Here is a 14,057-nt window from a genome sequence, read left to right as displayed (position 1 = left end):
AGGAGCAGGTAGGCCTGGCCACAGTTTCAGCAAGGGTGGACTGGGATAGCTTCTGTGCTAATACAAACATCAGGCCTTCCTGCCAGAAGGCCCACCCCATAGAGCCAGCCTGGCACTGGGCCAGCCTCTAGCCCTAACTGCAAGAGCAGGAGAGCCCAGAATAGCAGGCCCTCTTCAGCGAGCTTCAGCAGCTTCGCCCACAGGCTGCAGGGTTCGGGTCTGCTGCCAGCAATAGCTCCCAGACCAGCTTTGGTAATACAGGCCTTTGCCTTAGTATTTACTAAATCCAAATAGGATTTATAGGAAGAGTCCTGAAACAATAGGTTTTGTTTTGTCTTTGGATTTTTTTTGAGATGGAGTCTCACTCTGTCACCCAGGGTAGAACACAATGGCATGATCTTTGCTCACTGCAACCTGTGCCTCCCACATTCAACCAATTCTCCTGCCTCAGCTTTCCAAGTAGCTGGGATTACAGATGCCTAACTCCACGCCCAGAAAATTTTTTGTAGTTTTAGTAGAGATGGGGTTTGGCCATGTTGGCCAGGCTGATCTTGAACTCCTGACCTCATGATCCACCCACCTCGGCCTCCCGAAGTGCTGGAATTACAGGCATGAGCCACCATGCCTGGCCATGATAGGGTTTTTGAATCTTTTTGTTTTTTCAGAGACATAGGGTTTTTGAATCTTTTTGTTTTTTTCACTCTGTTGCCCAGGCTAGAATGCAGTGGCACAATCAGAGTCACTGCAGCTGTGACTTCCTGGCCTCAAGTGAACCTCCTGCCTCAGTCTCCTGAGTAGCTGGGACTACAACCACCATGCTCTGCTAATTTTTTTTATTATCTTGTGTAGAAACAGGGTCTGGGTATGTTGCCCAGGCTGCTCTTGAACTCCTGGCCTCAAGCGGTACTCTTGCCTTGGCCTCTTAAAGTGCCAGGATATCAAGCATGAGCCACTGCACCTGGCCAAGTTTTTAAATCTTTCAGTAACAGACTAAATAAAACAGTCACCTACAAGTTCAGCTTTTCTTTTTTTTTTTGAAACGGAGTCTTGCCCTGTCGCTCAGGCTGGAGTACAGTAGCACAATCTCAGCTCACCACAACCTCTGCCTCCTGGGATCAAGCAATTCTCCTACCTCAGCTTCCCAAGTAGCTGGGATTACAGGTATCTGCCACCATGCCCAGCTAATTTTTTTCTGTTTTTAGTAGAAACTGGGCTTCACCACATTGATCAGGCTAGTCTCAAACTCCCAACCTCAGCTAATCCACCCACCTCAACCTCCCAAAGTGCTGGGATTACAGGCATGAGCCACCATGCCCAGCCTAAATTCAGCCTTTCATGTTTGTCTTGAGTTGTTCCATATTGGAAAATACCAGCTTACACTGATGAAAAACTTGTGCTCTTTGGGGCTACCTATGAGCCCCAAAAATCGAATCCTGGGGTTGAAATCCTGGGGTTGAAAGTCCTGAACATGAAAGATAAGCTGTCTGGCAAGTTAGGATGGGCGTTGACCGAGCAATGCCTTACAGCTCGAGTAGTATTTTTTCACCTAAGCACTTAAACTGTTATTGTAAAATGGGACACTGAGAAATTAGAAGAGTGATTAATCCCACCTGCCCAATTGAAGCTTTTCTGATAGGTGAATTTAATTAGGAAATTGTTACTTATGGCATCGATTACATGGTCAACTCAAGTCTCAAATTCAGCAGACTTTGGTTTCAAAATCAACTACAGTTTTGTTTTTTAGAGAGACTGGGGTCTCGCTATTATGTCCCAGGCCGGGCTTGAACTCCTAGGCTCGAGGGATGCCTCCCACCTCAGCCTGCTGAGTAGCTGGGACTGTAGGCACATGTCACTGTGCCCAGCTCTTTTTTTTCCCTTTGGTAGAAAAGGTGCTGTTGTCTGTAATCCTACATTATAGAGAATGGTTTGACAATAGATTCTTCTCTTCCCTTAGCCGTCTCCAACCTTCCAGGTGGAAACCCACCCCCAAATAACACAGGCAAAGAAGATATATCAGCATCAATAATTTATTGCAAACTCCCTAATATCACATCCTGGTGTGCTTGAGAATTCACTCAGGAATGTTCCGGGATTGGGGGCCAGGAGGTCGAGAGCACCAGGAAAGTGCAGCCTACGAGGCCGGATTGCTGAGGGGCAGACGTCATGCCACAGCTGCAGGGACCAGTCTGGGTCGGCTAAGCTGCCTTGGGCAGGAAGGAGCTGGGCTAGGCCAGGAGCCTGAGATTCTCCTTTGGCCAACCCACCCAGGTTCCCTGACCCTCCTCCTCACTCAGGGTCCTGCACAGTGAGGGAGGTGTAGGGAGGTTAGCAGCTCTACAGCTGCCAGGCTTGTGGGCACTACCAGTTGAGCATGGGGCCCCCAGTCTAGTCCTTCGCTGGGGAAAGCTTCCAAGGGCTTGGGCTTTCACTGGAGTATCTTCAGACAGGTCGGGATGAGGGATGAAGCTTTGCCCTTGGGGGGCTGTCCTTCCTCTGTAGCATTGAGGAGCTGCTGTAGGTAACAGGAGGTGCCAAGCAGCACGTGACCCGTGGTCTGCATGCTGAAGAGGGCCCAGCGGAGAGCTTCCCTGGGTAAAATGAGAGGGCACGCAAGTCAAGACCACAAAGTAGGCCGGGTGTGGTAGCTCATGCCTGTAATCCTTGCACTTTGGGAGGCCATGGCAGGCGGGTCACCTGAAGTCAGGAGTTTCAGACCAGCATGGCCAACATGGTAAAACCCCATCTTTACTAAAAATCCAAAAATTAGCCAGGCATGGTGGTGGGTGCCTGTAATCCCAGGTACTTGAAAACCTGAAGTGGGAGAATTGCTTGAACCCAGGAGGCAGAGGTCGCAGTAAGCCGAGATGGTGCCACTGAACTCCAGCCTGGGTGACAGAGCAAGACTGTCTTAAAAAAAAAGAAAAGAAAAAAAAGAAACATGAGGCTTGGTGGCTCACGCCTGTAATCCTAGCACTTTGGGAGGCCAAGGCAGGCAGATCATTTGAGGTGAGAAGTTTCAGACCAGCCTGGCCAACATGGTGAAACCCCATCTCTACTAAAAAATAAAAAAATTAGCCGGGCATGATGGTGCATACCTGTAATCTCAGCTACTCAAGGTCGAGAGGCTGAGGCACAAGAATTGCTTGAACCGGGGAGACAGAGGTTGTAGTGAGCCCAGATTGCACCACTGCACTCCAGCCTGGGCGACAGAGCAAGACTCCATCTCAAAAATAAATAAATAAATAAAAATAAAACATGAGTATACCCCTCCCTGCACCCCCATATTCCCATGCTGGCCTGGAAGGGATTGGTTTCCTTATGCTTGTTTTCTTCATTAATAACACTGGAATACCACTGAGGTTGCTACCTAAAAGCACTTCATCAATTCTAGAGCGCTATGCAAATAGGAACAGATGATGCAGACACAATCAGAACTAGGGCGAGGACCAGCAATTCTATGTCAGATGCCCGGAACCTCCCTACTTTCTCACGTAAAACCCCAGCTCATTTCATAAGGCCTTCTATTTTTCCACTGCTACTTTGGACCAACCAGCTTAATCTCCATCACGTGGCGCTAGCCCTTGAGACTGCTGTTCTAGACTCTGAGGCCTTTCCAAGTCACCTTCAGTCTAGCTCATGTTCAGAGTGCTGGACACGAAGACATCCATGCCTGGCGTGATCATGTACTGAGAACAGAACCTGAATCAGGCAGGGCTAAATCCTAATCCGGTCATTAACTGGGTGAACTTTAGCAAACTGCTCTAGTTCTGAGCTTCAGCTCCCTCATGGGTAAAATGGGACCACACCTGCCATCCAGGGTCATGAGGCTGAAATAGCATAAAGCAATTAACACAGGGTCGGATATTTAGAAAATAGGGGAAATGGAGAAGCAGGGATGGGTTCCAGAGCAGCTGAATGCTAGACAACTTTGGCCAGTTGTTCTGGATCATGCCAATAATTCCAGCACTTTGGGAGGCTGAGGAGGATGGCTTGAGGCCAGGAGTTTGAGACCAGCCTGGTCAACATAGTGAACCCTTGTCTCTACAAAAACATTAAAGAACTAGCCCAGCGTGGTAGCACACACTTGTGCTACTCAGGAGGATCACTTGAGCTAGGAGGTTGAGCCTGCAATGAGCCATGATTGCATGGCTGTACTGTAGCCTGGATGACAGAGTGAGACCCTGTCTCTAAAAAAATAAAAATAATGCTAAACAATTTTAATCAAATTCTTACCAAATCTGTTTGAAAGAGATAGGTGAGGGTCACTTGAGGTGTCTAGTCATAGGTGGGATTAGGGAAGGGAAAACAAAAGGCAAAGAAGTGCTCCCTGGCTATTGTTCAAACTTTAGTCTTTTATTAATGTTCATTCAATAAGTGAACTTGGCCGGGTACGGTGGCTCAAGCCTGTAATTCCAGCACTTTGGGAGGCCGAGGCAGGCGGATCACAAGGTCAAGAAATCGAGACTATCCTGGCCAACATGGTGAAACTTCGTGTCTACTAAAAATATAAAAATTAGCTAGGCGTGATGGCGTGTGCCTGTAGTCCCAGCTACTCGGGAGGCTAAGGCAGGAGAATTGCTTGAACCTGGGAGGCGGAGGTTGCAGTGAACCAAGATTGTGCCACTGCACTCCAGGCTGGCGCCTGGCAACAGAGTGAGACTCTGTCTCAAAATAATAATAATAATAAAAATAAGTAAACTTATGGTCTGACCAGGGTGTGGGGGACAGAAAGACACTTAGAACTATTCACATCTGCACAGGAGAATGCTTTACATTTTCAAGGCTATACCTTAGAAGTATACCTACTTCTCAAATTAGGGAACTGATACTTTCAACCTAGCTGACCAGCCTTAAAAGGAATGACATTCTGATCCATGCTGCAATATGAATGACCCTTGAAAACATTATTTGAAGTGAAGGAAGCCAGACCCAAAGGATGAGTATTGTCTGATTCCAGTTCCATGCGGTACTAGAATTGGCAAACACATGGCAGAAAGTGGGATGGAGGCGACCAGGGTCTTCAGGGAGAAGGAATGGAGACTTCGTGCTTCAGGGACAGAGTTTCTGGTTGGGATGATGCAAGAGGTCTGGAAATGGATGGCAGGGATGGATACACCACATTGTGAATGCACTTAATGCCACTGAATTATATACTTTTAAAATGGTTCAAATGACAGATTTTGTGCTATATATATTTATCACAATTTTTTAAAACCCAGTGATAACACTGAGTCACTAAGCTGATTCCAGCTTGCCATTATTTTTTTGATACCAACATATCTACTGTGTTTAGGTCTAAGAATACCACCTCCCCTAACTGGACTGAGTTTGAGGTCGGAAACTTCTTGTTCTCAATTTTGAAATATGCAGACTATTGGTGGCAGTCCGAGATCAAGAGCGGACATGAGATGGTAGTATCCTGGAAGCAGTAGCTATGGAGAAAATGGAACTCTCAGCCACAGAACCAGGCTCAAGCCTGCCGCCGACTGTTGTCTCTGGCAAGCAGATACCCACACAGCCTCAGTGTCCTCATCTGCAGATTGGGTCTGCAGGAGATCAACGAAGAAAGCAAGAAGGTCTGATATGTTCTAGCTACACGTGATCTTGTAGAACTCTTGGGACCCTGAACAGGATTTCTCAGAAGCCCCATGTGAACAGAGATCGCCTGTGTCATTTATTCTACCATCATTTAAACAACTACTACATGTCAGCATTTACCAAGGTACTGGAGGCCACAGAAAGTCCTGCCCTCATGGAACTTGTTCTGGTATTTCGTTCATCTCTGAATCTGCGGTTACAGCATAGGGCCAGGCACACAGTGGGCACTCAGGAAATACTGAATGAAGGAATTGGGGAAGAATAGACTCTAATTGGAAAGATGGACCAGCAGTCACACTCTGCTGCTCGCAAGCTTTGCGGCTTTGGACTGATTCGATCACTTCAGCTTTGGTGGCTACATCCACCCAACAGGTAAAGATGCCCCAGGGTGCCACTGGAGCAGCCGAATTTGGGAAACATCGCCGTGACGGCACTTGGCTTATGACCTCACATATTCTCATGCTGCCTGCAACACTTGGTTAGACTTTCAAAATAAGTTTGAAGAAAAGTTTATTATATAATACAAATGACTCTGGTCCATAAGACTTGCAAATTAATTCTGTCTTATGGAGGGAAGATTATTTCATCCCTCCCATCCCCATGGGGGAAATAACCCAATTTTGTATGTATACATTCATCTCTTTTTTTCTTCTTTTTAGAGACAAGGTCTCACTCTGTTGTCCAGGCTGGAGTACACAGCCCACTGCAGCCTCAAACTCCTGGGCTCAAGCAATCCTCCCACCTAGCTGGGATTACAGGCACATACTACCACTCCCAACATTGCCCAGGCTCTCAAACTCCTGGGCTCAAGAGATCCTCCTTCCTTGACCTCCCAAAGTGCTGGGATTCCAGGTAAGATCCACTCCACCCAGCCTATCTCATCATTCTTGCTGGACCTATATATGTATAGGATTTTGAATTCTCCTTTGAAATGATTGTAACTTCTTGCTAGTTCTCTCATTAATTAATGAATTCCATTAAATCTTTGACACATACTTTTTTTTTTTTCTTATTTTGAGACAGCGTTATGCTCTGTTGCCCTGGCTGGAGTTCAGCGAGGCAATCTCAGCTCACTGCAAACTCTGCCTCCCGGGTTCAAGCAATTCTCCTGCCTCAGCCTTTCCTGGGTAGTTGAGGTTACAGGCATGTACCACCATGCCTGGCTAATTTTTGTATTTTTGTAGAGATTGGGTTTTGCCATGTTGGCCAGGCTGGTCTCAGACTCCAGATCTCAAGTGATCCACCTGCCTTGGCCTCCCACAGTGCTGGGATTACAGGTGTGAGTCACCATGCTTGGCCAACGCATGTTCATTTTTTAAAAATTGACTAGAATACTACTTAGGAAAACTTCCTATTTTCAATTTAAAAATGTAGTTGCTAAAGTAGTCATAAAAACAAAATGCATCCAGGTTCTACCAGGAGGAACATGTGTGGCCCTTCGGCACACACCAGTGTCATCCACAGCACTTCAAGAACCCATCAGGCTCCGTGTTGTCTGTTACAGGCTATGCTTTGTCAGCACCAATGTCAGACCCAGGCTGAGTCCACATGAACAGACAGGGGCCCTCCCATTGCCTGTACCTGCTCTGTCCCCACCAAATCCCAATTCACTCACTTCACGATGCGTTTGGCCCCATAGCAGTGCAGATCGTAGGAAAGGGTGTACGTATCATAAAATGTCGCCTTCACGTTCAGGCAGCCAATAAAGTCCTGTGGGTTCAGCTTGTACAAGTCAAAGGTTACACGGGCCACATCAATCTTCTTGGCAGGCTTATGGGAGAGGGACAGTTGGTACCTAGTCCCCTGCTTGGAGACAAGCAGATGGTTAGCACCCCTTGAAGATTTCTCCCAGGGTCCTGATTTTCTCCCCAGACAGGTGGGACCTCACCTGTTCTGATGGGGGCTGCCATTTCTGCCCCTTCTGGAGGACCATGAACACTGTATCCCCTGCCAGGGCTTGGAAGTACTCTTCTGTCTCTACAATTGTGCCATCTTCCTCCAGCACCAGCAAGAAGGGCTTGTCTGCCAGCATCAGAGTGTCCTGAACCTGGGGAATAAGGTCAGTGATGCTTCTGCCATCCCTATGGAGCCACAGAGCCAGTCTGGTGAAACCCCACATCATAGCTCCTTGGCTGCCAGGGAAAGAACAAGTGGGCTGGGATCTACGAGGTGGAACTGGAGCCCAGGCCCTCTGCTGTGGAAAATCACTACCCAGAGACTTTATCATGGTACCTCTTGGCTCCTGGCTTCAGGATTCATAGTCTGGAACAATATTGATCCATAAAATATAATGTAAGTCACATATAATTTTAAATTGTGGTTATAGTTTACATACTCTAAAACTTACCCTCTAAAAGTGTACAATTCAGGGGTTTTTTAGTATATTCAAAAAGTCATGCAACCATCACCACTACCTAACAGTGCAGTGACTAATAGGCTGGAATGCAGTAATCATAAGGATATCATAAACATAAATAGAGAGCATATGACATAATCGTAGCTTACTGCAGCCTCGAACTCCTGGGCACAAGCAATCCTCCTGCCTCAGCCTCCCAAGTAGCTGGGACTACAGGTGCATGCTATTACACCTGTCTAATTTTTATGTTTTTTGTAAAGATGGTGTCTGGCTATGTTGCTTAGGCTGATCTCAAACACCTGGCCTCAAGGGATCCTCCTACCTTAGCTTCCCAAAGTGCTGGGATTACAGACACGTGCTATCATGCCCGGAAGTGATTCATGTTTTTTTGTTGTTGGGGGTGGCGGGGGGTAAATAATATTCTGCTATATAGATATACCCCACATTTTAAAATCTATTTATAATGGATGAACACTTGGATTGATTCTTTTTGACTACTATGAGTAATGCTGCTATGAGTGAGTTTTTGTGTACAAGTTTTTATTTTTTAATTTTTATTTTTTGTTAATTTTTGAGATGGAGTCTCGCTGTGGCCCAAGCTGGAGTTCAGTGGTGTGATCTTGGCTCACTGCAACCTCCGCCTCCCGGGTTCAAGCAATTCTGCTTCAGCCTCCTGAGTAGCTGGGACTACAGACGTACACCACCACACCCAGCTAATTTTTGTAATTTTAGTAGAGATGGGGTTTTACCATATTGGTTAGGCTGGTCTCGAACCCCTGACCTCACGTGATCCACCCACCTCGGCCTCCCAAAGTGCCGAGATTATAGGCATGAACCACCACGCCTGGCCCCTGTATACAAGTTTTTATATGAACGTATGTTTTCAATTCTCCTGGGTATATACCTAAAAGTAGAATTGCTGAGTCATACATTAACTCTATGTTTAAATTTTTTTTTTCCTTTTTTGGAGATAGGGTCTTGCTCTTTCACCCAGGTTGGAATGCAGCGGTAGGATCAAAGCTCACTGCAGCCTCAACCTCCTGGGCTCAAGTGATTCTCATGCTGTAGCCTCCCAAGGAGCTGAGATTACAGGCTTGTGCCATGTGGTCTGGCTAATTTTTTTTTTTTTGGTGGAGACAGCGTCCTACTTTGCTGCCCAGGCTGGTCTCAAAATCCTGGGCTTAAGCAGTCCTCCTTCCTTAGCCACCCAAAATTCTGGGATTACAAGTGTGAGCCACCGCAGTGGGCCTATGTTTAACTCTGAGGAGCTACCAAACTGTTTTCCAAAGTGGTTGTATCTTTTTACCTCCCCACTAGCAATGTATGAGAATTCCAGTTTCCTTACATCCTCACTGATGCTTTTATTGTCTGTAAGTTAGCCAAAAATCCTTTTTATATCTACTTTCAAATCAATTTTTTTCTTTTTTTTTAATAGAGACAGGATCTCACCATGTTGCCAAGTCTGTTCTCGAACTCCTGGGCGCTCAGGCAACCTCCCACCTCAGACTCCTAAAGTACTTGGATTTTACAGGCATAAGCCATGACATCCGGCCTTAGAGCCACTTTTTAGTGGATTAAGTGATTTTGATTTGCATTCTCCTAATGATTAATGATGCTAAGACTTTTTTTTAAAAAAAAAACAGGGTCTTGCCTTCTCACCCAGGCTGGAGTGCAGTGGTGCCATCACGGCTCACTGCAGCAGCAGCCTCCTAGGTGCAAGTGATCCTCCTACCTCAGTCTCCCAAGTAGCTGGGACTACAGGCATGCACCACCATTCCCAGCTAATTTTTGTATTTTTTTGTAGAAATGGGGTTTTGCCCTGTCACCCAGGCTGGTCTTGAACTCCTGGGCTCAAGCCATCTGCCCACCTCCAACTTCCAAAAGTCCTAGATTACAGGCATGAGCCATTGCGTCTGGCCAAGCATCTCTTCATGTGTTTATTGGCCACTGTGTATCTTCTTTGGAGAAATATCTCTACTCAAATCCTTTGCCCATTTTTAACTGGGTTGTCTTTGTATTGTTCAGTTGTAAACACTCTCTATATATTCTTAATATTAGACCCTTATCAGCTATGTGATTTGCAAGTATTTTCTCTTGATAGCATCTCTTGTTATACGAAAGTTTTAGGCTCAAGCCTGTAATCCCAGAACTTTGGGAAGCAGTCAGGTGGATCTTCTGATGTCAAGAGTTCGAGACCAGCCTGGCCAACATGGTAAAACCCTGTCTCTACTAAAAATACAAAAAATCAGCTGGACGTGGTGGCAGGCAGCTGTAATTCCAGCTACTCAGGAGGCTAAGGCACAAGAATCACTTGAACCCATGAGGCGGAGGTTGCAGTGACCCTAGATTGCACCACTGCATTCCAGCCTGGGAGACAAAGCAAGACTCCATCTCAAAAAAAAAGAAAAAAAAAAAAAAAGGTTTTATTGCTGATGAAGTCTACTTGTTTTCCTTTGGTTGCCGTGCTTTGGTGCCATATCTAGGAAATCAAGGTAATGAAGACTTACATATTATGTTTATGTTTTCTTCTGAGGGTTTTATAGTTTTAGCTCTTACATTTAGGTCTTTTGTCCATTTTTACTTATCTCACTTCTCTGAACTAGTTTCATAATCAAAAAAAAAGTTGAGGCAAGTATTGTTTTGTTTTGTTTTAGACAGAGTTTCACTCTTTTTCCTCAGGCTGGAATGCAATGGCGTGATCTCGGCTCACTGCAACCTCCACCTCCTGGGTTCAAGTGATTCTCCTGCCTCAGCCACCAGAGCAGCTGGGATTACAGGCATGCATCACCACACCCAGTAATTTTGTATTTTTTTTTTTTTTAAGTAGAGATGGGGTTTCTCCATGTTGGTCAGGCTGGTCTCAAACTCCTGACCTCAGGTGATCTGCCCGCCTCAGCCTCCCAAAGTGCTGGGATTACAGGCATGAGACACTGCGCCCAGCTGCAAGTACAGTTTTTAAATTGTTCCAGTGATTAAATGCAAAAGTGTCACGACATGGGTTAACTGCATGGGTTTCAATCCCACTGAATGTACTTGGCCTCTGCCTCTGGAAAATGAAAATAGTAGTAACTACCTTAAGGCTCTCATGAGAAGAAATGCTGCAAGTTACCTGCCAAAATACATGGTCCATAATAAGAATAGACTCCTTAGGACATTTACAATCACATCACTAGTTATTTTGGAACAATGGAATTCTCACTTCACTTTTCTTGCTGGGATCCACTAAGGAATATATTTTGCTGCTTAAAAATCTTTCAATAATGGCCTGGGATCAGCAACACACCAATAGCAATGAACATACCTAGCTCCCTGATCTTGGTTTCTGAATACCATTCTCCACTAAAATGAAGCAGACCTCCTTAGAAAAAATGACCAATTCAAGAACTAGGGCAGGGAAAATACAAGATGAGCCTGTAATACTTTGCTGCACCAGAAAGTAAGAAAGCATGCAAAGAATGATGGGGACATGATAAAAAGACACGGAAGTGGAGGTTGAAAGGTATTCAACCAGACAAGTATGGGACAACTTGAGCATCAATAAATAATCTGTTACCATTCATATATTCTACTAAAATAGGAATATGTTTATCCCTTTTGATATAAATAAATAAATAAACAGGCCAGGTACGGTGGCTCATGCCTCTAATCCCAGCACTTTGGGAGGCCAAGATGGGAGGATCGCTAGAGGCCAGGAGTTTGAGACCAGCCTGGGAAACATAGCTAGACCCCATCTCTATAAAAAAAATTAAAAATTAGGTGTGAGATCATGTACCTATAATCCTAGCGAGTTGGGAGGCTGAGGTAGCAGGATCACTTGCACCTAGGAGTTTCAGGCTGCAGTGAGCCATCATCACACCACTGCACTCCAGCCTGGGCAATGGAGCAAGACCCTTTCTCTAAAAAACAGTAAGTGAATACACTGACAAACGCAGAATTCAGTGTTTACTTAGTACAAAATATTGACCTAGAAAATAAATAAGAGGGAAAAATGTTACATAAAGAAGCTTGACTATACCTACCACCTTATTTGAATAATCAAAACAAAACAGTAAGGTGACAAATCAAAATTGCACATAATTTTGCAGTGACAATCTTTTTTTAAATTTTTTCGAGACAGGGCCTCACTCTGTCACACAGAAGAGTGCAGTGGTGCAATCACAGTTCACTGTAGCCTCAAATTCCTAAGCTCAGGTGATCATCCTGCCTCAGCCTCCTGAGTAACTGGGACTACAGGTGCACACCACCATGTCCAGCTAATTTTTGTGTTATTTTTGTAGAAACAGAGTCTCATTATGTTGCCGCAGCTGGTCTTGAACTCCTGGGCTCAAGCAATCCTCCTGCCTCGGCCTCCCAAAATGTTAGGATTACAGGCGTTAGCCACCACACCTGGCCTGCAACTTATTTTTATCATATTCCTGCCAAAGATATACAACCTGAATTAAAGAAACGGATAGCCGGGCGCGGTGGCTCAAGCCTGTAATCCCAGCACTTTGGGAGGCCGAGGCGGGTGGATCACGAGGTCAACAGATCGAGACCATCCTGGTCAACATGGTGAAACCCTGTCTCTACTAAAACTACAAAAAACTAGCTGGGCATGGTGGCGCGTGCCTGTAATCCCAGCTACTCAGAAGGCTGAGGCAGGAGAATTGCCTGAACCCAGGAGGCGGAGGTTGCAGTGAGCCAAGATCGCGCCATTGCACTCCAGCCTGGGTAACAAGAGCGAAACTCTGTCTCAAAAAAAAAAAAAAAAAAAAAAGAAACGGATAGTTCCAAACCAAGGGACAGTAAACAAAAATAGCTGGCACATAATCTTCAAAATAGTCAAGGCCATAAAAGTCAAGGAAAGACTGAGAAATTGTTCCAGACTGAAGGAAACTAAAGAGACATACAATTAAATAAACACTGGATCCTGACCTGGATCCTTTCACTACAAAGGATATTACTGGGACAACTGGCAATGCTTGAGTCTCAGGATTCAATTACAGTAATGTAATGTAATACCATTTCCTGATTTTAATAGTTGCATGAGGGCTATACAGGAGAATATCCTCCTTTGTAGAAAATGCACATTGAAGTATCCAAGAGTAATAAGCAGCAAGTTGGCAACTTACTCTCAAATGATTCAGGAAAAGTTTTGTATTGTATTTGCACTATGTACAATGTAAGGTACTGTTAGTTTGCAGTTGCTTCCTCCAGGGGAAGCCACATACAAGGACATTTTGATGCCAGGGGTGGCAGGACTTCAGGGCAAAAAAACATTACCAAGTCCAGACTAGAGTATGAATGAATCCTTTTGATTGAAAGCACAAGAAATGTAGCGTGCACAGCCAGAAGCCTTACTGTGGGGAAACTGGCTCCCTAGAAGAACAGAACTAATACACAGAAATAGGGGAGGAAACTTAGATTAAAGAGCTTAGCTATGATTTCTACATGAAATTGTAATTTATGTTACAATTGGCCTAATAATTGGAAGCTTAATGCAAACATTTGACCTGTACCAGGCACCTGGGATTGCAGGTGAGAGGGTTCCACCCCCATAGAGATCATCATTGAGGATGGGAGCGATGGCTCATGCCTGTAATGCCAGCACATTGGAAGGAACAGGTGGGATCACCTAAGGTCAGGAGTTTGAGACCAGCCTGGCCAACATGACAAAACCCCATCTGTACTAAAAATACAAAAATTAACTGGGCATGGTGGTGTGTGCCTGTAGTCCCAGCTTCTCAAGAGGCTGGGGCACAAGAATCACTTGAACCTGGGAGGCGGAGGCTGTAGTGAGCCAAGATCATGCCACTGCACTACAGCTTGGGTGACAGAGCAAGACTCCATCTTGAGCTGTGCACGGTGGCTCGTGCCTGTAATCCCAGCACTTTAGGGGGCTGAAGTGGGCAGATTGCCTGAGCTCAGGAGTCTGAGACCAGCCTGGGCAACATGGTGAAAACCCAACTCTACTAAAATTCAAAAAAATTAGCCGGACGTGGTGGCATGTGTCTGTAGTCCCAGCTACTAAGGAGGCTGAGGCAGGAGAATTGCTTGAACCTGGGAGGCGGAGGTTGCAGTGAGCTGAGATCACGCCACTGCACTCCAGCCTGTGTGATAGAAC

The 14,057-nt window shown here is 45.5% G+C and overlaps 1 protein-coding gene across 2 annotated transcripts in view; it reads right to left on the bottom strand.

The window, feature by feature from the left end:
* Positions 1–2,011: 2,011 nt before the first annotated feature.
* The window catches only part of CIDEC (cell death inducing DFFA like effector c), a 14,555-nt gene continuing 2,509 nt past the window's right edge, over positions 2,012–14,057 (bottom strand). For both annotated transcript variants that reach the window (XM_017501531.2, XM_037728861.1), the window contains exons 4-6: positions 7,487–7,645; positions 7,214–7,401; positions 2,012–2,588 (exon numbers count right to left, since the gene is read on the bottom strand). In XM_017501531.2, the coding sequence (XP_017357020.1) occupies positions 2,426–2,588; positions 7,214–7,401; positions 7,487–7,645 (510 nt within the window). In that variant the 3' untranslated portion in view covers positions 2,012–2,425. The remainder of the gene's footprint in view (positions 2,589–7,213; positions 7,402–7,486; positions 7,646–14,057) is intronic.

Source organism: Cebus imitator, unplaced genomic scaffold (genome assembly GCF_001604975.1).
Source record: "Cebus imitator isolate Cc_AM_T3 unplaced genomic scaffold, Cebus_imitator-1.0 Scaffold281, whole genome shotgun sequence".
Classification (NCBI taxonomy): Eukaryota; Metazoa; Chordata; class Mammalia; order Primates; family Cebidae; genus Cebus; species Cebus imitator.
The sequence above is the reverse complement of the archived record's forward strand: the minus strand, read 5'-3'. Positions and strand labels throughout refer to the sequence as shown.